The sequence below is a fragment of the Pipra filicauda genome, unplaced genomic scaffold (genome assembly GCF_003945595.2).
Source record: "Pipra filicauda isolate LSUMZ 115617 unplaced genomic scaffold, ASM394559v2 scaffold98_size3848907_pilon, whole genome shotgun sequence".
NCBI classification, from domain to species: Eukaryota; Metazoa; Chordata; class Aves; order Passeriformes; family Pipridae; genus Pipra; species Pipra filicauda.
Genome location: NW_024105186.1, coordinates 660617 through 687334, shown reverse-complemented (window position 1 = coordinate 687334; position 26718 = coordinate 660617). Strand labels below are relative to the sequence as shown.

Genomic DNA, 26718 nt, shown 5'->3' with positions numbered 1-26718 from the left:
CAATAGCACAGATTCTATCAGAGCCAGAAGCCAGGCTAGGGCCTGGGAGGCATCACTTCTCCTTATGGCTCTGCTGTAGTTTCCCAGCATAGCTATGATGGACTCACTTAATTTCTGTCTAATTACTTGGATGCACAATATACAAGAGTTATATTGCTTGGAGTGGAATGTTACCAGGGCTGACAGTGTCATCTCTGGTGGTTGCATTGGGTGATGCCCTGGCACAGGAGCAGGCACGAGTGCTGAGAGAAGAGCTCAGAGCTGCGGTTTCACGGCATGTTGCGCCGTTGTATCTGAAATAACCGAGCTGGCTCGTGTCTCTCACTGCTCAGCCCTTTTGTAGGTTGACTCACGGTCTTCACAGCTGTTACATAGAAGGAACAAGTAGCTGGTGCAACAAGGAGTGTTTATTTTCTCTGCTAAATGTATGGTAATGGGTAGAGATTTCTCATTGTAAGAGCTGAAGGCAGGCTGTGTCGCAGTGTGAGGAGGGGCAGGATGTGATTCCCTACCTCCAAACATACCTGCCTCAGGCTGCCTCCACGGGGAGATTTGCCATTGGAAGGCAAGTCCCTTCACCTGCCTTGAAGTACAAATTGCTTTCTGGAGGTGCCTTGATGTCTCTCTGTTGACAGAACTCAGTGCAGTCACTCTTACAACTTGAAGTACATCCAAGTACTTCCAAGTACATCCAAGTGTTCAGGCTAATGCCAGGTGAAAGTCAACCAAAATACCAATCTCGGTGCTGAACAGTAATCAATATTAATGAGCCTTTTGCCCATCTTATCCCTTATTCAAAGCCAGATTAAATCAGTCAGGAGAGGGTGACTGCGCAGAGTGGGATGTGTCCTCCACCAGCCCATGGTTAACTGGTAACCCAGAGCCCCATTCCCCTGTGGCTGCTGCTGCATCCATGCAGACCAGGGAACGGTCCCTTCTCCAGACAGCTGCCCACATAGCTGTCTGATGCTGAAGGTGGTCAGCAGTGGGTGGCAGTGATATGCTCCCTCTGAACATGGACTTTCCTACCTCCTCACATGCCTTGCCCAGCTCTAAGCAAGTGAAATCTGTCTGGCTTGCAAAGCTTTGTGGTTGAGAAAGATCCCCAAGGAGCATTTCAGGGACACCCTGCTTAAAGGGAGTGTAAGCTCCTTTTTTACTCCCTAAAATGAAGACCTGTTTCTTCCACATGTCATCTAGAATCATACGCTGCTCAGGACACAGATTTTAGTCTTTGCATACTTCCCTCTCTGCCGGAGGGAGACTTCCAGCAATGCCAATAATAATAATACAGCAACAGCTTTCCCTTCTGCATCCGAGGGAATACTCTCCCGTGAGTGCAGTGGGAACAGCGTCAGGTCCTGTGGCTGTGTGTGGGAAAGAGGAAAGCACAGTGGCAGAATAAATAACTAAAACTGTGAAGGAGAAAAGCCCATCTGTTCGCAGAGGACCAGGAAAAGGCCAAACATCTGCAAGGTCCCCCCAGTTCATCAGGCATCTGCTCTCTGCTTCCCAATCTAAAAACCTTCCCATTTGTGGGGAGAGTGGAGCCAGCAGCTTATCTAACATGGGACATAGTCAGAAGAGCTGGTCTGGGATGCAGTAAAGCCAGCTGTCTCCTACTGCAAAGAAGAGTGTTTTCTTCCAAGCTCCAGGAAAGGACTCTTCTCTTTTTCTGTCCTTTTCCCAAGGACAGAAAAAGCTTACCACTGTGTTTTTTCTTCCAGGAGGAATGGATCTTCGGAAGGGGCAAAATGGTATTTGGTTTGTGTTTGTTTTAACAGTCATTGTTTTCCCCTTCTGTTATAGCAATTGTTATTTTTCCCTTCTGTTTATGCACAAAACCTGCCCTTTTCCCTCTCTCATCCCCTCCAACACATTCTCTACCTTGATTTTTCTTAGATGTTTTGAAGGGTTGTAATAAAGCAAGAGTGTCTGACTAATGTGCTGTGCAGGGAGATCAGTCTTTGGCATCAGAGCCAGGACTAACTGGAGAAACATCATCTGAAGCATATTTTTTGGGAAGTATGCGTCCCCTGGAGTTGAATTTGTTTGCAAAAATCGCGTTGGCTGGTTGGAGGGTCATTTTCAGAGCAAAGGAGAAAAGTTTACTTAGCACTCAAACATCCCAGCATTTTTTAGAACTAAACACTTAGATATTAATTTCAAAATCTTTCTACTTTTCTTTTTACTCTTTATTGTATTTCACATGATTTGAAATAAAAGATTGGATTAATTACAGGGCATAGACAAAGATACTGCAGATGTTATTGGACATAATTTTTTAAAAAATCAATCCTGAACTCTATAATAGACATGAGCCAGTAGGTTTCATGGGATTTTATGTATTGGAGCAACATGGTTGTCTTAAATTAGTTTTCAGTGTGTTGTTTTCAAACTGTCTTTGAGCATCTGTATTTAGGATGATACTTTCCTAGGGATTCACAGGGGGTTTTTTTGAGTCCCATTCATGCTCACTTTGGGGAAAATGGGAAGAAATTACTTTCCTGGGAAATAACATCCCTGAAAGTCCTAGGGGGAGTTTGTGTCTTTCATAGAGTGATTTGAAATAGAACAGAAAAACTTTCCAGGGCTGCAGACCCATCTGTTTCCCATGGCAGATGGCATGGAGGTGCTGTGCTGGTGGTGCTGCTCAGCTGGTGCCCATGACTGGGGTGGACTGAGCCCAAGGCTTTGAACCCGGGCACAGGTGGCCCAGACTGCAGGTCACAGGGGTTTGGCTCAGCACCTCTCTGACCTGAGCCTGCTCCATGGTATTTGGGGATGGTGCTCAGGGTCTCTAGCCGGGAGGCTGCATGGAGGTAGGGAGGGTCAAGCAGGGAGCTCATATTTCCTTCCGAAAGGGTTAAAATCCTCCAAAAGCAACAGTTCCTATAGATGTGAAATATCACACTTTTGTTAATCTGAAACTTCCATGCCAGGTGCTGCACATAGGAGAGCCAACTGCGAACAGCTCTACTTTGCAGCATCAACTTCATAAGGAGAAATAAAAACATACCGAAGTGGTCCAAATTGCAGGCAGCTGCTTTCCCAGGAGACAAATCCAGTATTAATGGCAAACGCTCTTTTTGCACCCTTAGGAGGTGCTTTCAGAGCCTGGTAGTGTGGTGTGTTCTTTTCCTGTTTTTTTTCTCTTTTGTGCTCCCATGTCACATGAAATTCTCAAGGATAACTTCTCTCTGCTCCCATCTCCCATTTCTTCTAAGCTGGATGGCTTCACAGCCAGTATGCTGCTTTGTCATCCCATCAGCGCTTTTAGAAGTTTAAGATGAGCAAATGGAAGTGTAGAAATTTTGTTCATCAGCCCCCTTGTAAAAATCCTCCCAAGTTAAAAGAGGTGCATGCTTCTGTGCTTGCAACTGGCCCATCATGTGGCTGTTGTCACTGAGAAGACCCTGTGATCTTCCCAGAAGTTCTTTACATGAAGCTATGAAGTCCCAGTAGGAAGAGGGAACTGCGAAGTGTGGCTGCCTGCCAGCAGCAGGGATGCAGGAGATGGGCAGGTCTAGATTTTGGGTTCCTGCTCCAGCCCTCTGTGTGTCCTCTGCAGCAGGGAATCCCTGCTTTTAGGTAGCACCTGATACTGTCTTTATAGGGATTAAGAGGTGCTGGCATAGTTTAGCACACAATGGGAGTGAATTGGATGATATCCATTGCAAGGTTAGACATGGGATGTTCATTGTTGCAAATTTTGTAGTTGCCTATGGCAGATTTGAAATGCAGCTTTGATCTGTGGAGCCACTTGTTGGTGCCTTCAGGCTTTGTAGCATGTCACCTTTTGCTGTGGAGTCTGAGCAATCTGACAGTGTTAATGAGCTGTCATAGCCATCTCCTGAAGCAGGGGTGGAGGGTGCAGCTGAAGATTTAATGGTTAAACAATGTGTTTTGTCCTGTGTCATGAAACCAATTGGCAGAGCTTCGAGTAGGGCAGGGTTCGTCCTTGATCATCCATGTCATGATGTGGGGAAATGCTGGTGAGCCTAAATTCTCCCATTCTCTCTCCTAGGGGACTTTCTTCCTCCCCCGCCACCTCCTGTGGATGACCTCGGGAATATCACATCATCACAAGGTGCCTTTCCTCCCCCACCCCCTCTGGATGATGTTACTTACAATGTGCAGGTAAGAAGACAAGAATTTTATCATTCTTGCAGAACTGACACAAAAATTGTGGAAATGAATGAATGCTAATAAAATGAGGTGGCAAAGTTCTGTGGTTAAAAATCATGTGTCGGGAATAACCAAGTCAACTTTAGCAAGCTGTGTTTCTCAAGCAGGGAATGTTTCCATTCAAAACTTGCTGGGCTATTAAAGGATTTTTCCCATCCGGCTTGAATTAGAAGACTAATTGCTTTGTGTCCTTGTGATGGTGGATGGGAGCGAAGCCTTCCCAGAATGAATTGTTTTCTGGAATGGCCATCTCCTTCCATGGACTGTGGAGAGACTTCAGGGCAGTAATCTGATCCTAAAAGTGCTTTGTTTCGGTGCCTAAAATTAAGTGAAGAAAATAAGCCCTGGCCCAGGCTTCAGTGATGTCACTGAGACCCTTTTCACCCCCTGTTTGCTGGATTGGATCTTCTAGATTCGCCATCTGGATGAAAATGCAACTTCTAAGATGCATCAGGTGATGATGGCATGTCCAAAGTGGGTGTGGACATACACTGAACACCTTTGAAAGGTATGAGCACATTTGTGCAGACATTGCAAGCTTGCCTGGAGTGCCAGCTACTGTTGTGTTTGCTCAGGCACATTCTGGAGAGATGCATTCAGACTGCAGGGACAGGCAGTCCAGGTGATCAAGGAGTAACGAGCTGATCTTGCCAGGGGGGACTAGAAGAGTTTGGCTTGTTAGCTGAGCAAAAGGAAGGCTGAGGAGGGGTATGGTTGGAAATTTGAAATACATTTGGGGATTAAGCCCCTAATTCAGCTCTATGTGAGTGTTGGTGCAGAAACAGGAGAGACTGAGCTTGCCAGGAGTACCTTCATGCTGGTGTTTAGAAATTTTATAAGCACTGAGGCTCCAAAGGTCTGGAAGAGCCTTCTGTGAGGAGCAGTGAGAACAAAGAGAGCGTGGTCTAGGTTTGAGGCTGGTGAGAGTTGTGTAAGCACATACCGACAACCATGTAGCTGCCCTTGATGGCCCTGGAAGATTGTGGCTGTCCTGTGTCTCTCGGTGGGTTTGAACCTGAGAATAGGCCAGCAGGCAGACATGAAACAGGATTCAAGAGACCTGACTTAGTTCCTGACCCTCTCACAAACTCTTGAGTCAATTCATCTACTTTGTGCCTCAGTAAAAAGAAAACATTTCCCTCCCTTGTGGGCTTGCTGTGATCTCTTGCCCATGGTGAGATGTTCAGATGGTATCACAAAGCCTCAGCCTGTTCCTGCAGTGGGTTCGGTGTTGGAAGCAGCCTTTGAGCAGGAAGGGGTTACTGTGGGTTGTGTTCTCCCTTGCCAGGAAAGGCTGCAGCCGTCAGGGACATTCGCCAAGTGCAGAGCATGGCTTTTCCCAGCCTTGGGGGAATGAAGTAATTCCCCAGCAAGTGTTGTTCTGTCTTTTATCTCTCTGAGAAGAGTGGACCCCGTGGGAGCCGAGGAGCTTCCAGAGCACCCTGGGAAGACGTGGAACAGCAGGCTCCTGGCGAAGGCAGGGCACTGCCTGCATGGCTGCCTGCACAGGAGCCTGAGTAGTGGAAAGGGGTCGAGATGCCTCACGTGATTCCTCAGGGTCAGGCTTCCCTCTTGCCACGTTGCCCAAGGAGGAGCTTGTGTCTTCAGCTCCACATGCCTCCCTTCTGCCAAAAGTCCAAAAGTGTATCTGAGCTGCTCGGGGCTGTCACGGGCACGTGCCCCTTGGTAGAACCACCCGACAGGACGGCTCTTCCTGCTGAGCTCATGGAATTGCTATTTGTCACATCTCTCTCTCTGGCTTTGGGAAACTGAGGCTGGAGCTGCGTTCTGTGTTGGGTTTTGGCAGGAGCGTGGTTAGAGCAAGATTCCTTTGCATGGTATCCTGTTAGGAGGAAGGTGAGCCTATGAGTTGTACCTGAGCACTCCTGCCTGTCACCACCCCAGGTGTACTCTTATGCAGCAAACATGGCTCCCAGCCTTTAATCTGTGCTCTCTTGTCACCTGTTCCCCTTTCTTTTCCCTTCCATCCTCTGTAGATCAGGAGCGGACAAAAGTCAGGGCTAAAGTCAGGAGCCAGCAGGGTTTTGTGTTGCAAGATCAGCTCCTTATCTTTCAAGAACAGCTAAAGCTGTGCTGAAGCAAGATGTGAAGCCCAAGAGAGGAGGAAAAGGGCAGCTGGTGATGGAGAAAGCTGTTCAGTGCCTTTGTGAACACAGTAATTTTCACAACTCTGGACAGACATTCTTGTGCTAAAGGAGCAGAACGAGTGGTGACTGTGTTCCTTCTGCTGTGAATCCTTTCTTAGCTCTCAGGAAATGGTTGCCTGAAATCAGGGATCTCATGAGCGTGTGTTGGGCTCCAATAGGCTGATTTTGTTCTCCAATGCCAGACCATTTCATTTCCATGCCTCAGTTTCCCCATTGCTGAATGTAAGTGCTGGAGCAGCAGACCCTCTTCCTGAGCATTGACCAGGCCTGAAGCTGCTGTCTGGGGCAGTTTGGCCCCTGTGGAGCTGGTGAGAGCCCTCCAGATCTACTCCAGAGTTTGAAATTTATCTGTTCCAGCAAATCAGCCATTTTACCTCAGAAGTTTTTCTCTGAATGGCACAGTGCTGATGACAGCTTATGAAATAAGGGTAAAGCTTTTTATACTAAATGTTAAGTTGATGAGGACAGCAGAATATGCGTTTAGTTTATTATCATTTCGTGTGTTACTGTTAGCAGACGGCTAAAAGCTGCACAGATTATTACAGTTTAAGTTGTAGCTTAAGAGCAGCAGTTAAAATAATAATGCCCAGTTTTCGTAGCCTTGTTTATCTCTGGATCTCTATTTGGGCAGTGGAACTGGCCACTTAGGATCAGATCCAAAAAGGTACTTTAGTATCTCACTTATGCTCTGATGGAAATCAGAGGAGGGCTGGGTCATGAAATACCTTTGTGATAGATCTGGCATTTTCTTGTAATTTCTGTTTTTCCATCTAGATCCTTCATATTCAGATTCACAGCAGTGCTGGGGAGGAAAGGGGAAAGAAATTTGAACTCTTTTCTTATTAGTTGGAATTCTTTTTGAAAGAAAAAATAGAAAGAAAAGGAAATATTTATTTTAAACAGTGTGTGTTTGGGATGGGGAAGAGTTGTGTTGGGAAGTTCCCCTTCAGCTGCAGTCAGCCGGCGAAGGCAAGGACTTGTTCCCAGAATGGTGGTGAGGGCGCGGCGATGGTGTGTTTGACAAATAAGGACATGAGCAAAGAGCCTTTTGCCACGTTGGCCTGGGCTCAGTTTAAAAGAGAAAGAAAAAAAATTCTGGACGGGAAGAAAAATGAAATCACTGTTTGTCGAAGGGAAATAGATAGATCTGGGAGGGAGGGAGGCAGATTTTTATTATGTTTTTGCCTTCTAGTTTCAAAACAGGCATTCTGCCCAGACCAGGGAAAGAAAAAGTGAAAAACTTGCATGAACCACCTCTCGAGTGCCCTGTTTGCTCACAGAGAGGACCCTTGCTCATGGCACTGGCAATTTCTTTCTTCTTTGCCAGGTATGGTTACTTAGGGATGAGGACTGTGTGCAGTGGGGTGGGAAACCAGTCCCTGCCCTGTGCCCCATCCTCATGAAGGCTGTCTCGGGGGTCATGGGTGCTGCAGGGGCTTCAGGTCTTCACTGGCTTTGATTGAAATGACCAGTTCTCCTTAAAGGAGAGGTTCAGAGCACAACATTTACTGTGGGGCAGGACCTGAGTGGCACAGAGCAGATATGACCCTCAGTTGCCAACTTGCCAAGGGCCACCTTGGGAAAACATCCATTTAAAAATTGCTACTAATTACCTGCATCCACTAATGGGTCTGATTTTCATTTGGGATCTGAGATGCTGCTGCAACATGGGATGGAGAGCATTGTGTTCAGCGAGGAGATTGCCTCTTTCCCAGCAACCCCTGGCTGTTATCAGTGTGTTTTTTATTGACAGGCCACAAAACACTTTACAAAAGAAATACCAGTCTCTTCCTGATAAGGAAGGTAGAGCAGGGAAAGTACTTTGCCTAGGTCACCAAGCTGACCAGTAGCAGGCTAAAAATAGGACCAAGATCTCCTGCATCCCAGAGCAATTCTATCTGCTACATCCCGCTGCCTCACTACTGTAAGAACTGCAAATTAATGAGTAAGCACCATCAGTGGCTGAACAAAGGAAGAATTTGGGCTATATCAAAAGGGATGTGAAGAAATGTTTTTAGGTTGGGAGTTAAAATGTAGAAATAATCAGACTTTGAGCAGTTGCATGAAGTGCAATATAAAATAGTTTAATATTCCAGTTCGTGCTATAACCACCTATGCTTGGAGGGGCTGCAGGGCTGCAGCTACACGGTTAGGGAACTATTCCCACGTTCAGACCTACTGAACTCAGTGATCCCATCATCCTGTTGTGTGATATGCAGAAAATCAGCCGAAGGGCTCAGATTCCTGATGCCAAGGAATTTTGGAAAGAGAAAATCTGAAACGCCGTCTGAAGGCGTGTGCGCCTTCCTTCGCGAGGCTGTTCAGAGGAGACCTGTGCTCGCGCCTGGGAGAAGGTGGGAATGTGTTGATAGATGCGGGAAGCGAGAGCCTCATCCTTGCTATGGAGGAGGCTGCCAGGTGTTTCGCTGCCCGACTCCGCTCCCCGCGAGCGGCGGCGGCGCTGCCTCTGTGGGCTGTGACTCACCGGCTGAAGAAACAGCCGGAACAGAGGAATTTTTTTTTTTAATTATTATTTTTTTAAGATTTATTTCTTCATTTTGGGCACACATGTTGACAAATAGCTGGGGAGGAAGGAGCATCAATTTTGCCAGTGGGGGGGTGCTGCCTTAAAAAGAACATCTCCTGTTTGGAGGCTGGGTTCTGCCCGTGGGTGCTAGGCTTGCTTAAATCACCTGCCTTTTAATGTTTGGAGAAGCTGAAAAGGCCAAAGAGAGCAGAACATGTGTTCAGCCTCCCTCTAGTGCTAGATTTTGTTAATCATCAGAATTATTGGCCTGGATGTAGGTGCTTGCTGGCGAGGAACACGGGTAACACAGGGCAGCTCTCGCTGCTGGCCGGACTGCCTGACTCTGGGCAGGCAGCAGTAGCTCCCAGCAACTCTGTAAATAAAGCCACAGTCTGTGTCTATTGCTTGCCATTTGAGATCCAACTTTTGCGGATTTCTGGGACTCCTAACCTGATTTATTAAAATCCATGTGATAAGCGTCTGCCTTTTATCTAAGTTGAAGCTGTGTCCAACAGTATAAATAGATTACCTGGTAATGGTAACCCTCTTACTCAAACTTTGGCTTTGCAGGAATGCTTTTCATCTGTCTCCGTCCTTCTGCCTTCCTCATGTGTTTGAGAAACTGGAATGTGCTGTACTGTAAATTAGACTTAAACAAATAACATGTATGCTCTCTGTATGTTTAAATGCTCACTGGGTCTCTACATGTCAATATGTGTTTGCTCTATAATAGGGGTTTCTACACTCTAAGGTGAGAAAAATCAGTACTATAACATCTGTATGTGTTGATGAATATCAGGATGCATGAGAGATAAAATGCATGTTTTTCTCACGTGTATATTTATCTACCCTATATGTACAAGAAGTGCATCATGAGTGAGGGTATAGAGCAGACCTCCACATTACTGGGAACAAGCATGCACATTTTTTGTTACTTTTTTGCCCTTTTTTGTGGGTAGCATGACCAGTATATCCAGGATCACAAGAGAGAAGGAATACTGAGCACTTCTTTCAGGCGGCTCTTGATGCAACCCATCTTATACGCATGTTTGTTTTACAATGCCAAACCACATTCTATTTTAAATCTTTAATGAACCTCTGTTCCCATCTATGTAACTTTCCAGTCCTTGCTCTCTTCAGGATAGACAAAGATGCTTATTATAAACCACAATTTTTACTGAAAGGATAAACTGGAAAAGTTTTAATTGTATGGCGTAAGCGTGCCATTCATCTCCCTGTCTGGCTATTAATATCTTGGCAATGTTATAATGTGAGACAGCCTTTAACAGCTGAACCTCTCGGCAAGGACTGCAAAGTAAGCAAGGATCCAAACAGTTAACTGTGCTCATTATTTTCATCATGCTTAATTACTGTGTTATTTAATGTATTTGTTATTGTTTAGTATAGTAATCCAGCACACAGGATGTGCTGGGACCTGCACTGGGCACACTTGTGCTTTCTTTGGGAAGAGAGCTGGGAGATGCTTTCAGAGATGGAACAGGGTAGCTTTTCATAATCGGGCATTACAGCATGGTAAAGTGAGGGAACAGAAGAAAGCAAAAGCCTAATACAGATCACGTGTAAATAAGGGTATAGGACCTTCTAAAAAACCACGAGAGGAAACAGAAAGGTCAGAAATGTTGCTGATTATAATGATCAGAGATGATCAAAGTAAATCCCTCCCAGGTTAAGACATAGCACATGTGCTGGCTTGGGTCTGAACAGAAGGCTGTGGTCCCCTGTTGCTGTGCCTGATGTTAAAAACTCTGGTGGGCGTCTCCTTGATCCTGTGGGCACATCTTTGTGGGCCACTGTCACACTGCCAGTGCTGGAGTCAACCACAGCTGGCACCTGCAGAGAGGTAATCTGTAACCTGGATTATCCACCCGTGGATAATAGAGACATGAATGTAGAAAGTAATAGGGGAGGCATGGAGAACGTGCAAAAGAAGCAGGCAGTTTTATCGTTTCAGAGATAGTATCAGCCAGTGACAGACAAAAAACCAGCAAATACATCATGGTATCCAAGGTAAAAAGCAAAGGGAAAATAAAAAGATAATGAAGATGTGTGAATTCTCCCATCAAAGCAGATGAGCTGTGTGATGGAAGAGAGTGAGATAACATGACCGATGCAAAAGAAATTTCCATTCTTCTCATTTCTGAGTGCTATTCAAATCTTCTGTTGGATTAGTAGGTTCTAGGAAAAATCTCTTGGGTTGCTACTGTCTCAAATCCTGGGGAGCCTGTGTTACATTAGGGAACTGTAATGCAGCAATAAGCAAGGCTAAAACAAACAGACTGTCAGTAGCAAAAAGGAATGCTAAAAATTGCAGAGACAAATTATGTCTTTTCTATGACAACCTTTTCTGTGAAGCTCATTGGGGTTGGAAGATGTGGTTTAGAAAGTCGAAGTCTTTCCATGCAGCTTGGGCATGGTGGTAGTCTGGAACGTGACAGAGCAGACAGTCTGATTTCCACCTTGGTTTTGGTGCTTAAAGTACTATGATCCTGTACAGTATAGAAAAGATCTTTGGTCAAACAAGAGAAAAGGAAATAGAGCCATACTGATTGAAGAATCCAGTTGTTGCTAAATTTGGGTTTACAGCCCTGGAGTTTTTCAAAGAGTAAGGCAAACTTCATCCTATTTTTGATGGAAATTCTATGTGGCAGTAATGAGATGTGGATATGGAGAAGTTATGAGAGCATCTAATTTCCAAGAATGGAAGTGGCTGAAATGCAGGTTCCTGTCTCTGTTTTTCAGTTTCCGTCATTGGGAAAGCCAGCTTCAACTGCCATGAAGGGTAGTTTAGTTTGCCTCTGTGAAGAGTGTGCAGCACAGAGGCTGAGCAAGCTGAAAGGTGGTAGAAATATCAGTGAGAAATGTAACCAGAACTGAAGGAATTTGTTCCAGACATGGTTTTAAGTGTCTTCTGCCATTAAGGTCAATCTTTGAAGGACCATTCTCCACAACTGTATTTTTCAGTTGGATTTGCTGATGAAAATGCATGATGTTGATTAGCTTTAACACACAAAAAACAGGTAAGAAAAAGCATCTGGAAAACATCATATGATCTTTTTAGTATTGATTGTAGTGGTGTGAGAAGTAAAATATAAATGTTTGGGAAAGCTGTAGCAACTCCATGTACTTCTGAAGTCAGCAAGTGACAGAAGTGCTGTAAAAACTCCTTTCATTCAACAGTCCTGAGCTACAGCTCCTTCCCTCTCCATCTCCTCATCTCCGTGTCTCTCTTTTGCCATGGAAACAGTCTCATGTCTTGTCACATTCCAGGTCTGGCCTTCCTCTTCAGCTCTGTTACTCCACGCGCTCCTGAGTCGTTCTACCCTTCCTCCCCCTGTCTGGCTCTGCAAATTCCCCCAGTTCTGCCCTGCAGAACCCCTCTCTGTGTGTTCCCAAAAGATGCCACTGCTGAGATCTGTGCAGACAACCAGGTGTCCCATGGGTGGTGGTAGGGCTGCCATCAGGGAGCAGCGTGGGGTCAGTTCTGAGATCAGGTGAGCCTCTTAAAGACACTTAGGTAAGGAATACACTTTCTTTGCAGAAGTAAATCCTGTTTGGCTTCTAATGTGTACTGGAGGCACTACCTTTTCTGATGCGTGAATTCTTATTGAAAGACAGCAGCTTACATTCTTTTATCTGCATATGGACAGTATCAAATTAAAGTTTGGAGTTCATCTGGGAGGGATCTGCACACTGAGGATTCTCGCAACAGGGGTTTGCAGCCGTCTTTGGGCAGCACAGTTTATTTGTTGTTCAGCTTTCTGTGTAATTCAGGTCTGTTTTCTTCAGCTGAGGTTGTCACTTAGGAGATGTGTAGAATGTAAGATGTCTAAATGAGGAGATTGTTGTTAAAAAGGAAAGAAAACCCCATGGTCAGCCATCCAAATCCAATACCAGACACACATCTGGCTTCCTGGAAGGGAATGTAGAAGTGGGCCTAATGGTTTGGAAAATGAGATTGCAAATTTCTTGAAGGCAAGAACCTTCCTCAGTGAATCAGAGCTGTGGGGTTTGCCCAGCTGACGCTTGCCTGCCCCATGGACTGCAGCCATTGACCACTCCAAAAACATGTAGGCTGAGGCAGGGTCCAGATTTTCCTCTTCTCAGCTTTGAGACATATAGTAGAATTTTAACGTGACTCATTTCCGCAGAAGCCAAACCCAAGCCATTGACTTTCATGTAGTTTTATGTATCCATTTTGCTGACATTTTGCCAGGTTCACTGGGAATCCTTGCAAACATTTTGGCACTCACCCCTTCCTATTACAACAAAACAAGCAAACAAACTCAGAAGTATGTTATTATATGTTTAATTTCTGGACCTGGTGCTTACTCAGGCTGTGAAAATTGACTGGCCAATTTTAATTTTACTTTTTTTTCCTCAGTGGTGATTTCCTAGTAGCTACACAGCCCATGCTCAGGAATGCTTTCTCAAATTCAGAGAAACTTGGCTGTGTGCTTAAACTTCATTAAAGTTGATAGAACTTAAGCACACGTGTAAAATTAAGCATATGCTTGTGTTTTATACAGCCTTTTTGCAGGTGACACAAGCAGCTGCATATGAGTTTCCAATATGTGATTAAATTCCAAAAGGAGTTTTTAAAAACAGTTTTAGTCAACCTTAATTTTCTGAAATTGGTAGCTTTAACAAAACCTATCCTTTTTGATTAAAATTGCCTGAGACATGTGCCTTTTAAAAAGCTCTTTATTTAACTGTCACAATATTCAGTCTTGTGTAGGATAGAGTTTGTTCATGTAAATTTAATTCCCGGTTACAGTGGTGCAAACACAAAGTGATGTCAATAGATCTTTATGGATGTGGCAGAGCTGTTTCTTTCTCACCTCTGTCGGTGTGGGGGCCAGGCAGAGTCATTAAATTGTCAGCTGTGCCCTTCTGCAAGCGCAGATCATAAAGCTTTGCCCGGTCACCCAGGGAGACCAAAGGCATCCAGCCTTGATCCACAGACATCAAGAGGTGGAGAAATCTTGGAAGTTTGTTTTAACATTTAATTATGTGCAGTATTACACATAAATGAATATCTCTGTTATTTCTAAATGGAATTTCTCCAGCTTTGACTTCCCAACTTCTGTATGTTTTTCTGGTTTGCTAGGTTGGACAGTCTCCTGGTATCTGGCATTTTCATTCTGTGAAGCGGTTTAGATATTGCTGTCAAGCTACTCAATCTCTTTCATAGGTGAAACCAAGTGAGCTCTCTACGTGTCTCCTTTTCAGCTGTTTCTGCTTTTCTGGGGCGTCTCTCAAGTTCTTACAATACTGCCTCCCATACAGGACACAATATGTCAGTGCCAGACTCACCACAAGTGTTGAAAGGAGTAAAATCACCTTCAACTCTGTGCTTTTCCCTGCTCCTGGATGGTTTGGCACCAGGCAGGAGACAGTGTTTGGTGTGGTTTTCCCCTATGGGATGTAAATCCAGAGTGGGGAGGCTGGGTTTGACAGATTGCCTTGTGCATAGGCATGTGTAATTCATGGCTTGTCAGATACATCCCATGCTGTTGGAGGCATCCTCCTCTTACTTCTTTTCTTATGCCAGAAAAGGAAAGATGATCACAACTTGGCCAGGATGTGCAGATGAACACCATTGACATCACCATTGGATCTTCTATAAATGTAACATTCATGTTGTATGACTCAGTGGGAAGGTCTTCCATTATTGCACTGGACACTTAATGAGCTATTTGTTTTCTACATTGATTAAACTTCGCAACTGTATTGGGGTAATTGGTTACTCTTCGGTTATGGTTCCCCTTGGAGGCAGATGATGAAATATCTGCTATGTTCTCCTATTTCTCAGTTTTTCTGTAAGCAGCAATACTCTGCAGGGAACATCAGCTCTGCTTGATGGCTAATTAAACATTAATTTGTGACGATATTGGAGCAGATTTTAAGTTGGTGGGAGAGTGGGCAAAGAAAGGGGAAACTTTTAACAGTCACCATAATTGTCAATAATGAGTCCTAATGTAATTGCATTAATTAAAAGAAAAGGGATATATTCCCTGCTGCTGTGAAGTTAGTTAAGTCAGTGAAAGTCATGCTGGGTCAAAAGGATTTCATGGCCAGCTGTTCTTGCCCTGTGAATAAAGAGGCAGCACTGTCCTGCCGAAAGCATAAAGAAAAAAATAATATATCCCACTTCATATTGTATATTCCACTGATGAACAGGAACGTTTCACTAATTCAATTTAATTCCCAAGGACGAGTGATTGTAACTCCACCCGGAGAATATTAAATTGCCTTAATGGAAAAATAAACTGGTTTTATTCTCCCCCTTCTCTCCCCATCTTCCCCATTCAGTTTTCAAATAACTTTACGTGCCTCCTTAGTTTATTAATATACTTCTCATCTTGCTGCTGATTTTGCATCTGGTAGCACTTAACACAGACAAGACTCCCAAAGCTTTTGATCAGACATGTTAAGTAAACTCTCAGGACTGTCGGGTCTGCTGCTCTGGCAGATGTCGGCTCGTGGGACTCCTCCTCTCTCTTCATCCCCTGACTGTTCCTTATCAAATCCATCCTGTTGCTTTCATGTGCTGAGGATTACAGTGCCTTTTCCCCACATACTAGCTGGCCCACAGTATGAAGATATTCTAGTTGACTGAACAGCGTTTGCCATTTTTCTCTTTTCCAGTGCAGAGGCTCAGAGAAGCACTGCAGTTTCAAAATCCCCATTTAGCTAACCTTGGCATTTCCAGGACTTCTTTCCATGGGCAAAACTCAGTGGTTAGAAGCTCTTTACTCCTGTCACATAATTGCCTTCTGTTGTCCTCAGGGGTGGCAATGGGACAGGAAGTGTTGCAAATCTCCTCGTGGTCTGTTGTCCATGTCCCACCACAGCCAGCAGAATTGTCTGCTGCTGTCCTTCTACCCAGTGCTTCAGCAGAGAGTGTCCCAGGCCAGTGAGCCTGTTGGCTAAGCTTCTGTGACGCAGTTCCATCCTTTTTTTGCTTCTGCTTATTCTGCTTAATCTCCAGGGCCAAATCCTCTTGAAAAGTCTGGACAAACCATGGGTGTTTGTGGCAAAATATTCCCTCCAGTGTTAGGGTTAGGAGCTGCTGGCAGGGTAATTACTCCTGGGCTCTGCTGCGCATTCACACTGTGCGTGCTGCCCCCAAGCAGAGCCGAGATGCTGGTTTCCAGATTGGGGCCCTGCTCAGGTTAAGCAGAGGGTAATGGCTTATTAAACAGTGATGAAGATCACCACTGGCCCACAAGCCAGTGCTTGGCATGGCAGCATCTCAGATGCAGCTTTCTGGTCATGTGAAATTTTGGCCATCCTGCAGTGAACTTGCAGGTGGAGCTTGGATGTCTTGGACAGGGGTTTGTTGTCTTCTGGTGTGTTTTTCTGGGGCTAGGATGACAAATAGAGAGAATTAAGTGTCCTTTAAGGAGCTAGCTTGGCCCAGTGGATTAATGTCTTTGTCTTTGTAGCCTGAAGGGATCTTGGTTGTATCTCCAGTTGCAGCACCTTGCTCCCACCCCTCTACCTGCTTTCTCTTCCCAGGGCTGGTATCCAGTTGACAGTAAGCTTCCTGGGACAAGGATGTTTCCTAGGTATTGTATGTGAGCAGTGCCTGTCACACTAATCTCTAGGGAAATATAAATCTTTATTGTCATACAGATTCATAACTGCAACAGAGTCTTTGCTGTCTTTCATCTATGTGTCCCAGGAGGCTGCGTGCAGTTGACTGTGATTTCTGTTGTTTTTGCTACAAGGAACGAAGAAGTGGGTTTACAGGTGTTGGTCCAAACCCTGGCACTAAGGTGATGGTCAGTTATTTACCTACAGAGACTGGAATGTGCCCACCAGCAGAGGTGACTGGCAGTTGTCGGTGGGCAGATAGAAAACACAAGCAGAGGGTCTATGTGAATGTCTGTAGAGCCAAATCAGATCACTGGTGGCCAGAGAAAAATGCAGAAGGGGACACACAGAACATTTTTTATTTATTATGTATCTTGGTGGAGTTTTCTTCCACGTGTTGCTGCTGCTGCTTTTGAAATCCATGTAAACTCATAGCAACCACAGCATCTTGCAGCAGAAGTAGATCCACAGCTTAGTGGTATGTTGTGTGACAAAACACCTACCCCCCTTTCTTTGTTTTAAGACTGATGCCTTCTAATTTCACGCTTTCTTCTGTTATCTGCTTTTTCTGTATTTTTTAAAATATTTTTATTATTTGCCCTTCTCATAAGCTTTCTACACCAGTGAGTTCTTAAATCAGTTGTTAAGGTTTTGCAAGGTGTCTCCTAGCAATGCTTAGCAAATAACTTTTCATGATCTGCTTGTTCATTTGCCCCAACTGAAGGCCCATGCAGTTCTTTACAGTACCTTGTTGCTTCAGAAATTAGTTCCGTCTGGATACCCAGTGCTATCTGCGTTTTCCATGAGTGGAAAAATGGAATGTGGGACTGTGGCTATGCCAAACCCATGCCATAGGTCTGGCTGAGCTGTGCTTGGACCTGAGGAGCGCAGCTCCCTTTACCCGTCTGTGTCTCCTGCATTTTGCAGTGACACAGCTGCTGGTGTGAACTTCACCAGGGGCAGATATTTGGCACATTTATTGGCCCTTTTTGGGACAGTAAACGTAGGCAGTAAATGTAGTGGATGATTACCCCCACTCCACTTGAGCTCTGTTCCAGGTAGGCCCACCTGCCTCCTTACAGTGAGATCTTCAGAAGTGGCTGGAGTTGTAGAAATGTTGCTAGATTAAATGACAGCAGCATCTGAGACACCAAATGGTGCCTTTGAACAGCCCTCTTTAAACTTTTGAAGTGTTTTCCTTTGGTCCTGCTAATATCCAGCAACACAAACCAGGTAAAACTATTCTGTGCCTGAAAAAAAGAAAAGCAAGGGAAAAAATAAATCAAAACCTGACTTCCCTTTGGCTTTTATCCTTGATGTCATCAAAAGACTAAAAAGGATATTTCAGGCCTGGCTTTAGCCTGATGGAACAGCAGGGAAGTTCTTTTCTATTAGATCCTTGATACAATCACATCTGGTGAAATCACTGCGGTCACATCTGCTGAAATCTTCCATCATTTCAGATTTGTTTCAAAAGACTCAATTTTTCTGTTTTTAAAGGGCATGACTTCTTTTACAGCCCCTCCTTGGTGCGTGGAATGGAGATTAGGCATCAATCAAGCATCTCAGACCTCATTTGCCCTGAATGCTGCAGTCAGCTCTTGTCTCCATGTGCATGTGTAGGGGTGCAGCCTTTTGGAACTGTTTTAATTTACATTAGGGAATGTGGAAGAAAATGTTTGCACTTCTCTGTAGGCTCAGGGGAGAATAGACAATGCAACTCTTCAGGGTGCTTCGTTTTCCTGATAGATACCCTTCAGGATGCATCTTTTTGCCACTGCAATGTCTTTTTGGGCTTTAGATGGCTTTTGTGACCTTGGAAAGAAGAATGAGAGAGAGCTGAAGTAGCAGGGGTGTATGTCTGAAAAGGACCTTGCCTCCAGCGGTGAAATCGTCGAAGAAAGAGCAAAGAAAGAGAGAAAAAAAGGAAAAATTAAACACAACCTCCATCCTGAAGTATATCAAGACTGAATCACTTTCTTTCTTCTTCCTAGTTAACGTTTCCCCAATCTCTTCTTGTAAGTGTGGTGAATACCATCAAAATCAAACACTTCTCTCTCCCTTACCTGCCCCCAGCTAAAATAGGAAGTTAAAGAGCCCCAATCTTCTTGCTCAGTCTGTGACTCTGTCTAAGCCCAGTGCCCAAGGCCATGGAGCATGAGGAGAGGCTCACTCCTGGTTTGGAGTCTGTTCTGTTTGCTCTTTCCACCACCTCAGTGCCTACCCCAGGATTCAGACAGCCTGCAGAGCATGACAGGTGCCTGCAGTGGGTGCAGCCTGGTGGAAGCAGACAGTGGTCACTGAGTTTATCAGCTGTGGCTCATTGGCTTTTACTGGAGGAAAGGACAATGAAGTCTTTCAGGGCAAAAGTCCATATGTATTACACCTGCTCACAACCTCTGATTTTTCTAAATTCCACTTGATCCCTTCACTAGTTTAGTCCTTCCTTTGATCCAGAAGGCTTTTCTGCTCCCTGCTTTTCCCCATTCTTGGATGTGTAAGTGCAAACAGTGTTGACGTGTTGTAGCTCAACAAGAGCTCCCAAGCACCTCGGGCTTCCAGTAAAACCAAGAACCAGGAGCAGAAGGTACTGCAGCCCCCCAGCTTTGTTTTGAGTCAAGGTATGACCTTTCATGACACCTTCATGGTGTTCATCTCCAGTCTTTCACTTGTGAGTTATGAAGTTATCAGTGACTTGTGATAGCACGGCATGTGGAGCAGGCTGATGCTACGAGGAAGGTTGCTTGTTTAGCTGTAGCTCTGCTGTCTTGGATGTGTCTGTACAGATAAAACAGCACTACATTTCCCACTAATGACAGCTCGTGTTCCAAGGGCACAGAGGATGAGCTGGTCACAATGCTCAGGAAACATGCTCAGCTCAACCTCCATTAGATGAGACTGGAGCAGGGGTGAGGTGGATGGGGACATGGTAGATATGGATGCCGGTAAATTGCAACGTGGTGAGCAAAGTCCTGATGGTCTCAAAGTATTCAGGAGTTTGGCCATTGCCTTGTCTTAGTAGAAAATACGCACTGGGACACTGGAGTTACTTGTAACTGTCCATGTCTTGTCAGCAGGTCGCTGCTGCAAAGTCACCCTCCGTGTTTCTCTGACACCTCCACACCACCAGGCATCAGCGTGATTTACTGTAGAGGCTCAGAGGCCAAGCTGGCATCCCATGTTGCATCTCTTGTCCCAGGGGCTAATGCCTGTCCTGAGCTACAGCACTGCAGGGCAGCAAACAGGGCATAGAGAGAGGGGAAAACAGAGAATAAAAGAGAGGTGTCTGGGTCCGGGTAGGGAAAGGAATTTGGAGCAGGAGCTAGGAAGGACATCTGGTAACCAGATTCTTCTCTTTGAGCCCACTGCAAGGAGCTGGCTTGGATAAATGAGAAGTGTTCTTGTTTCTCTGCTGAAAGCTGCAAAATGTGATAAGAATAGGTGATCTGGCTTTGTAGAAAGAGGTGACATCTAGGGAAATCATTGTGCTTTTCATGTCTTTTAGCTTGGTGAATAGTCTTACAACCCTTTTAGAATAGTGAGGCAAAATTTGAGACCCTGCGTTGACATCTGCACTGCATGTTCTGTAATGAATGTCCCTTGGGGTGGTGTGGGGGGACCTGTGGCACTGACTGGTGTTGGGTGGAAGGATTAGCAAAAGTAAAGCAAATTTTCATCAGAGCAGAGTCGGTTGACAGGGCTCAGGAGCAGATTACCATCACAGCTGCTCTGAGCTGCACACCAGGAATTCAGAGGTGAACAAACAAGCCAAGCAGTGAAGCTCTCTGCTGTTTTTCTGTCTTTTGACTCACAGCAGGGACTGAGCCAGGGGATAGGAGTGTAGGCGTTGCAGAAGTTCACGTGAGTGGATGGTCTCTGGCGTGAGTAATTTGTTGGACTGGGTTGGCTTATGTTTGCTTTTTGTCGAACTCACGTTGACTGAGCCAAAGATAGCATCCTTTTTCTTTTTAAACCCATTTTTCCATCTTCTACTGGCTGAAAGAGGGGGTGCACAAGCGACATGTCTGCAACAATGCCATAAATCCAGACAGAAATAGAATTAGCAGTTCTTTCTGGTTCCGGTGTTTGTATCTGCGAGGTTGTGAGCTTAACCAGTCTGGGTTCCTCGGAGCAGAGCTGTGTCTGTGTGAACCTGTTGTGCCTTGGGACCTGGTGCTTGGGTTTTGTTCCAGAACAATATCATAAAACTTTTATAGCAGCGTCATGACAAAGAGCATGGGAAGAGAAATAACTTAACCCTCTCTTGCTGAAGTTGGTGTTGCAAATGCTTCTCCTGTTTCCCCAAATCCTTCAGCTGAATGTGGAACACTGTGGAGAGAGAGAAGATGCAAGATCTGTGGAGATGGGGAAGAGAGAGCAAGCAGGAATCTGTCTTTGCACGGATTACCATTTCTTAAATGTCTTCAAAGTCCATTCCTGTCCCATTAGGCCCTGACACATATCGGTAGTGTTATTCGTTGGCACCTTTGTACTGCGTTGTGCCCCAGCATTTGTAGAACTGGGCTTTTAATCTATGTTGATTATGTTTTAATTGAATAAGTAAATCTTCTACAGAGCCCTGAATCAATAGAGATGTTTCCATTCTATTTTATTTTATTTTTCTAGGTTTCCTAAGGACATTTAACTTTTACAACCTTACAACTTGTTCTGCAGTGTTTGCTAGTCAGCTATTGCATAATTGTTCTGGGGAATGAGAACCTGGGAATAATATGGCCCAGAAATGCTAAGAAGCAGAAATGAAATTGGCTGATCTTCTCATCTACCACCATCCCTTCTCTCCAGGGTCAGAGTGCCAAGAAGGTCCTGTGTGTACTCCAGGTTTATTCCTGGGTCTGCCATTCCCTTGATTTATCACTTCATGTGCTGGGGTCTTGGATGCCCTTTGCATCTCTCCTCTCCTTTCCAGGCTGACTTTTGGCTGCTTAGCTTAAAAATGTGCTGGAGTGGAGCAATCACAGTTTTTCTGTCTGGGAAGCCTGTGGCAGTTATAGGCCAACTACTGGAGGATGGAGAAAAACCAAACAAGAGCCATGGAGTGGAAAGGAAATTGTACTTTTGGAACTATGAAAATCCAGGTGCCTACAGTTATCCAGGAGTAGGGGTCTGGGGTAATTCCTGTGAAAAATATTTCTTTTTTTTTTTGAACAATAGTTTGGATGGAAAGACTTTGACTCTGTAATAAAAATAGGCAAGAAGAGTTGAGTTTCTAAGTAGTTTCTGACCTGACTTTCAGCCTTTAAATGGTGTGTTCTTGCATAAAGCACATTGGAGCTTCCATTTTCTTGTTAGTCAAGCCAAATTTATTGTAATCCAATAAAATTTAATAATCATTAGGAACTAATGAATGCCTCAGCACGTATAAGTTTGGCCAACTAACAGCCTGTCTACTTTGCATAGCCTATCTCTCATTGACCAACTTGCCACTTATGTGTCAGATTGATTACTGGGGAGTTCTGTAAAACAGGTAATGATCAAATACTCCTGAAATGAAATTTAAATAAAAACTATCTGGAACAGCCAGTGAGCCAAAGGAAAAGGCAAATTTTTGGCTTGGAAAATTGAAATAACTTGGTGAGAGTGAAGGCAAACAGAACTGGATTGTCTGTGGGGAGGTGCTGGTATGGTCTGAACAGGCTTTGCAGTTGATATTAGGTGAGTTGTTAGGTAATTCTTTAATATTTTTATTGTTGAAGTCGTCAAGCTCTGAATGAGCTCTTCACTGAGCTCTGTGCTTGCATGTACATGGAGAGACTCTGTCTGGGGGATTTGCAGATAAGTAAAAAATGGAAAGACAGAAGAAAATTAACTCATGTTGAGAAAAGACTTTCAATGTAATGTTTCCCTTGACTCAAGAACTTTGGTTTCTTTGCATGCCCTAATTGTGGGCTGGCTCAATGGGGCTGGCTCCTGGTACCTACTTCCAACACTGTAGGGATCCTTAACTGGTTTTCTTAAATTTCACATTCCTGATGGAGCTGCCTAATTTCCAAAGCACTGAAAACATTAAGGAGGGTTTCCTAATCTGTACCTGCCTTTGTGCCCTGTCAGGATGTACCAGTGTTGGGTTGGGCTGTACAGCACAGAGGTCCTTTCCAGAAGTTTTGGACTAGGTTAGTTGATCAAAAACAAAGCATGTGAATGAGTCCTCTTTTAAAATACTTATTCTAGCAGGGCTTGCAGTGCAGCCATTGAACAGTGGCTTGGGGATCACGTGTTCTCCTGTGGTGCTGAGACCTGGGTTTTACTTTTTGAGGTGGGTGGTGGTGGTGAAAATTCATGTCTCTTCCCCTCCAAGTGAGCATCCCTACCAGCCTGGGTACAAGTGGGGCTGAGCATAGAGAAAGCAAAATGCATTGAATTAGAAAGGGTCCTGGCTGCATGTTGGCATTTTTCTCTGGGCTTTCCTGCATAGTAGCCTTTTCACAAGGACCTTATTTATGCTATTTTCTGACTGCTTATTGCAAATCACACCCTTCACCTTGAATCTCCTAGAAATGGATTGATCCTTTTCACTCTTCCTTGAAGGGGCTCATTTTTCAGATGAAATTTGTGAAGAAGTGTTGAATCAGAGAGGCACAGTTACCAAGAATTAATTTAGAATAAGAATAGGTGCATGTGGCTGGTGGCTGGCCACTATGGCTTGCAGTTCATTTCTGTTTGTGCTTTGCCTGAGATGAGGACATGGCAGAGGAGATGCTCTTGGGATCCAGGTTCTCCAAGCTTGTCCCCAGCTCTGTTTTCCCAGATGGGTATTCTTGATGTTCTGCCTCTTCACCTCAGCAGCGAATTGCTGAATTTCTAATCCTCCAAGTCAGTTTAACACAGTGTATTTCATTCACATTTCCCATTGTGGGAAATACATGAAGAAAAGCCCCAAAGCAGCATAAGTCCCTGTGAGATGGAGGCTTGCTGCTAGTTCTGGAGGGAACTATAGCATTTCAGCCTGTTTGTCCCTGAAACTGGAGAGTTATTGTTGGGCATGGTGGCAGCTTTATGAGTAAGAAATCACGTACCAGGCCAAGTGGTTTGAATAACTGGAACTTTTCTTTCTTCTTTAAGGTGAATCCTGGTGGCAAGACGCTTGAAGAGAGGCGGTCCAGTCTAGATGCAGAAATTGACTCTCTGACCAGCATCCTGGCCGACCTGGAGAGCAGCTCTCCATACAAACCTCGGACTCAACAGGTTAGTGGCACGTTGCATAAACAGAGAGTGGGAAAGGGGCCAGCATCGACTTCTGGAGTCAATTTGCTAACTGCTTGGTATTTGTTGTGAGCAGGCATGCCAGTTCCTCCTGATAGCATCCAGATGTGGCTGTCAATGGGGAGAAGGGCACAGCTGCTCTGAGGGGGCACCGGCTCAAAAGCTGCCACACCTCTGAGCGAAGGGCCTCTGATCCCGATTGTTAGATTGCCACGGAGATGTTAGAGAAATACTTTCAAAATTGGCATTTCATTCTCCTCAACTTCTAACCAACAATAGCTTGTGAATTAAAACCTGCTCAGTTCACAAGTACTTTTATGCTTTTATTTTCTTGTCATTTTTCCATTTTGTTAACTTTTATCTGTCATGCCGCCAGAAGGATCCAGATATTTGCGTCTCAAGTTGTTTTCTTTTGTTTTTTGTCATCTAATCAGTGGCGATGAAGTGGCTTGGACCATAGCTCAGCTGTCAGGGTGGCTGTAGCCCAGCAAGGCAGACAGGAATTCACACTTCTCTTCTGTGTCTAGACGAGGACTGCAGGGGTGTCAGTGGCTCGGCTAATTTTTGTCACTCATCCTAGGTAGTGCTTGAGTGGAGCTATTTAAGTTCTGGTGAGATGTCATCTATCTATCAGAGGAAGTGGTGACACTCTGGTGGCACTTTAAAAAAGGGCAATTCTTGGGATCTCATAAAATCTTATAAAATCATTCCAGGTATGTTTGTGCCCAGTTGTGTGCCATCGTTCCTTCCTAATCTCATGACTGGTCTCATTTCTTACATGTCTGTAGGGATGTATGCAGCTATATATATGCTGTATTAACCTTACTAAAACACCTAAAGTCAAAAGTATCAAAGGGATAGGTGAGTGATGGGTGCACACCCGTATAAGCCTTCTCTTTGGTTTGTGGCTTTTTTCGTTCTTTTCATTACTGCATTTCTTTTAAGTAGCTGAGAACTGATACTTTTGGAGCAGAACTAAAGTAGTGATCAGAGTCTCTTTAGAACTGCACATGTTTAAGTCTGTGAACTGAGCAAAAGCAAAGTGAAATCAGATTTGGGCACTTTTAGAAGTGTCCATCTGCCACAGAGACTCTGAGTTTCCCATCCCTTCTGCAGGGACTTCACTATTAAACTCTTCTTTCATTCTAGCAGCATGTGCACAGTTATTGCATAAAATTACAGAATTGTGCTTGAAAAACAGTCTAATTTGGGTTAGTCAGTCAAAAAGAGCAACAATGTAAACCAGATACCATTCAGTGCTTTTCCCAGTGAGTTTTTGTTGTTGTGATAAATGAGACAAGTTCTGCTCGGGCACTGCTTTGAATAACCCACGTTCATTTTGTTCATGTGGGCCAAACACACACAAATGCACACTGTTACTGGGAAATGCTTTATAGTGTCTAAACACTGCGAGACTTAACTGAAAGAGATTTGTGCAATGCCCCTGGGCAGCTCCAATATCTTTGTAGTAACTTCTGTACCCACTTTACTGAGCATTTGCAGTTTGCTGACATTGCCGACAACTGCCTCCTGATACTTCTTCCTTTGGGATCTGGGGTTCTGTGAATAGGTTGTTTTTTTCACTTTTATTTTGCACCTTTACCATTTAAAAAGATAAATAAAAAAATCACAGCACTCAGATGCAAACTTCTGCAGGTAGGTGCCTTTGAGTTTCTGGAAGATTTGAAGTCATAGGCCAAGTTTGGGTGTCAGCCTCCAAGATGACATATGCTGCTTGGGGCACATGCTCGTTCCCATGGCTTTTTGCCCACAGCTCAGGTGGGGGCTCTGCAGACTTTTCCCTCCTTACCCAGGATGGTGAATCTCCCAGGTGCATTACACGCTGTGCAGTCCGGTGGGCAGAAGAAGCTGAACTCCATCTCTGAGATCAAATCCTAATTTCTTTTGTTCAGTTTATCAGGCTTTTCAGGACTTATTGGTTAACATAATGATGTCCTGTGAAAAGTACAGCTACAGCAACTTCTAACTTGAGCTGTTAGAGAAAGAAAATGCCAGAGTTGGATGTATCTTCTGCTGTAATTAAAGGGTACTCAAACAAGTCCTTGAAAGGTGGAACTAGAATGTAAAGCTTTGATATTTTCCTTTGTTTGATCTGTACTAAGTATTAAAACTGGTGAGTCATTTGATGGTCTTATAGTAGGATAATAGATTAGGCTGCAAATTGTAAGGTACTTACTCAGAACATCAGCACATTTATTGGATTACACCTTAGCTGACCTTCCCAAATTTATCAGGTTAATGGCTGCAGATAGGAAAATATAGTTACGACTTGTTTTCAGAGAAGACATTTTCAGTTGTGCTTATGCAGTTAAAGCATTATAATAATTCTGTAGGAATACCTTGCCCTTGGGGATATTCCTGTTCTGGAATAAGAGAAATTTTATCGTTAGGTTCCTTTTTTATATTATCTTCAAGACAGTTTTAAAGCAACATAAGCTAAATGGTAACATAGTCCTCTCTCAGTGGAGTAGGAGTGATAGCAGGGTAATGACAAGCAGTTTATTTAACATACTTTGCCCATTGGCATAAATTCACACAGAGGGAAGCTCTATTGATCTTTGGTATGAGTTCAAGATTGCAAAGAGACACACTGCACCAGGAGTGTCTCTGACACAGAGGGATGTGTGCCCTCTGCAGTAGGTCTGGAAGGTCCTCAATGTTTGTCAAAATGGGTGGGCCAATGCCAACCCCAGACAATGTCCCTTAGCCAGCAGGTCTGCTGTTGAGGACATGGATGAGTATGCATCTCTACACCATCCCTGCATTGCTTATCTGTATGTCACTCTAAAAATGTTTTTTGTGTCCTGGATAGGTGACAAGGACACTTCCATGAGCTAAAAATGACCAGGGAGAGAATTTGGACACCTGTGGTCAGCAGTGCCCTCCTTGTACCTGATGGTCCTGCCTAACTCAAGGCAACTGAGTTGGAAAGCAAAGGTAGCTGATGACTGCTTCCCAGGCCTTGGGCAGAGG

General features: G+C 44.5%; 1 protein-coding gene across 1 annotated transcript in view; it reads left to right on the top strand.

Annotated features, from left to right (window-relative positions):
* LOC113987753 (LIM domain containing preferred translocation partner in lipoma) overlaps nucleotides 1-26718 on the top strand; it is a 322953-nt gene that overhangs the window by 143898 nt on the left and 152337 nt on the right. The window contains exons 7-8 of the mRNA XM_039378007.1: nucleotides 4028-4140; nucleotides 23584-23706. Coding sequence (XP_039233941.1) covers nucleotides 4028-4140; nucleotides 23584-23706 — 236 coding nt within the window. The remainder of the gene's footprint in view (nucleotides 1-4027; nucleotides 4141-23583; nucleotides 23707-26718) is intronic.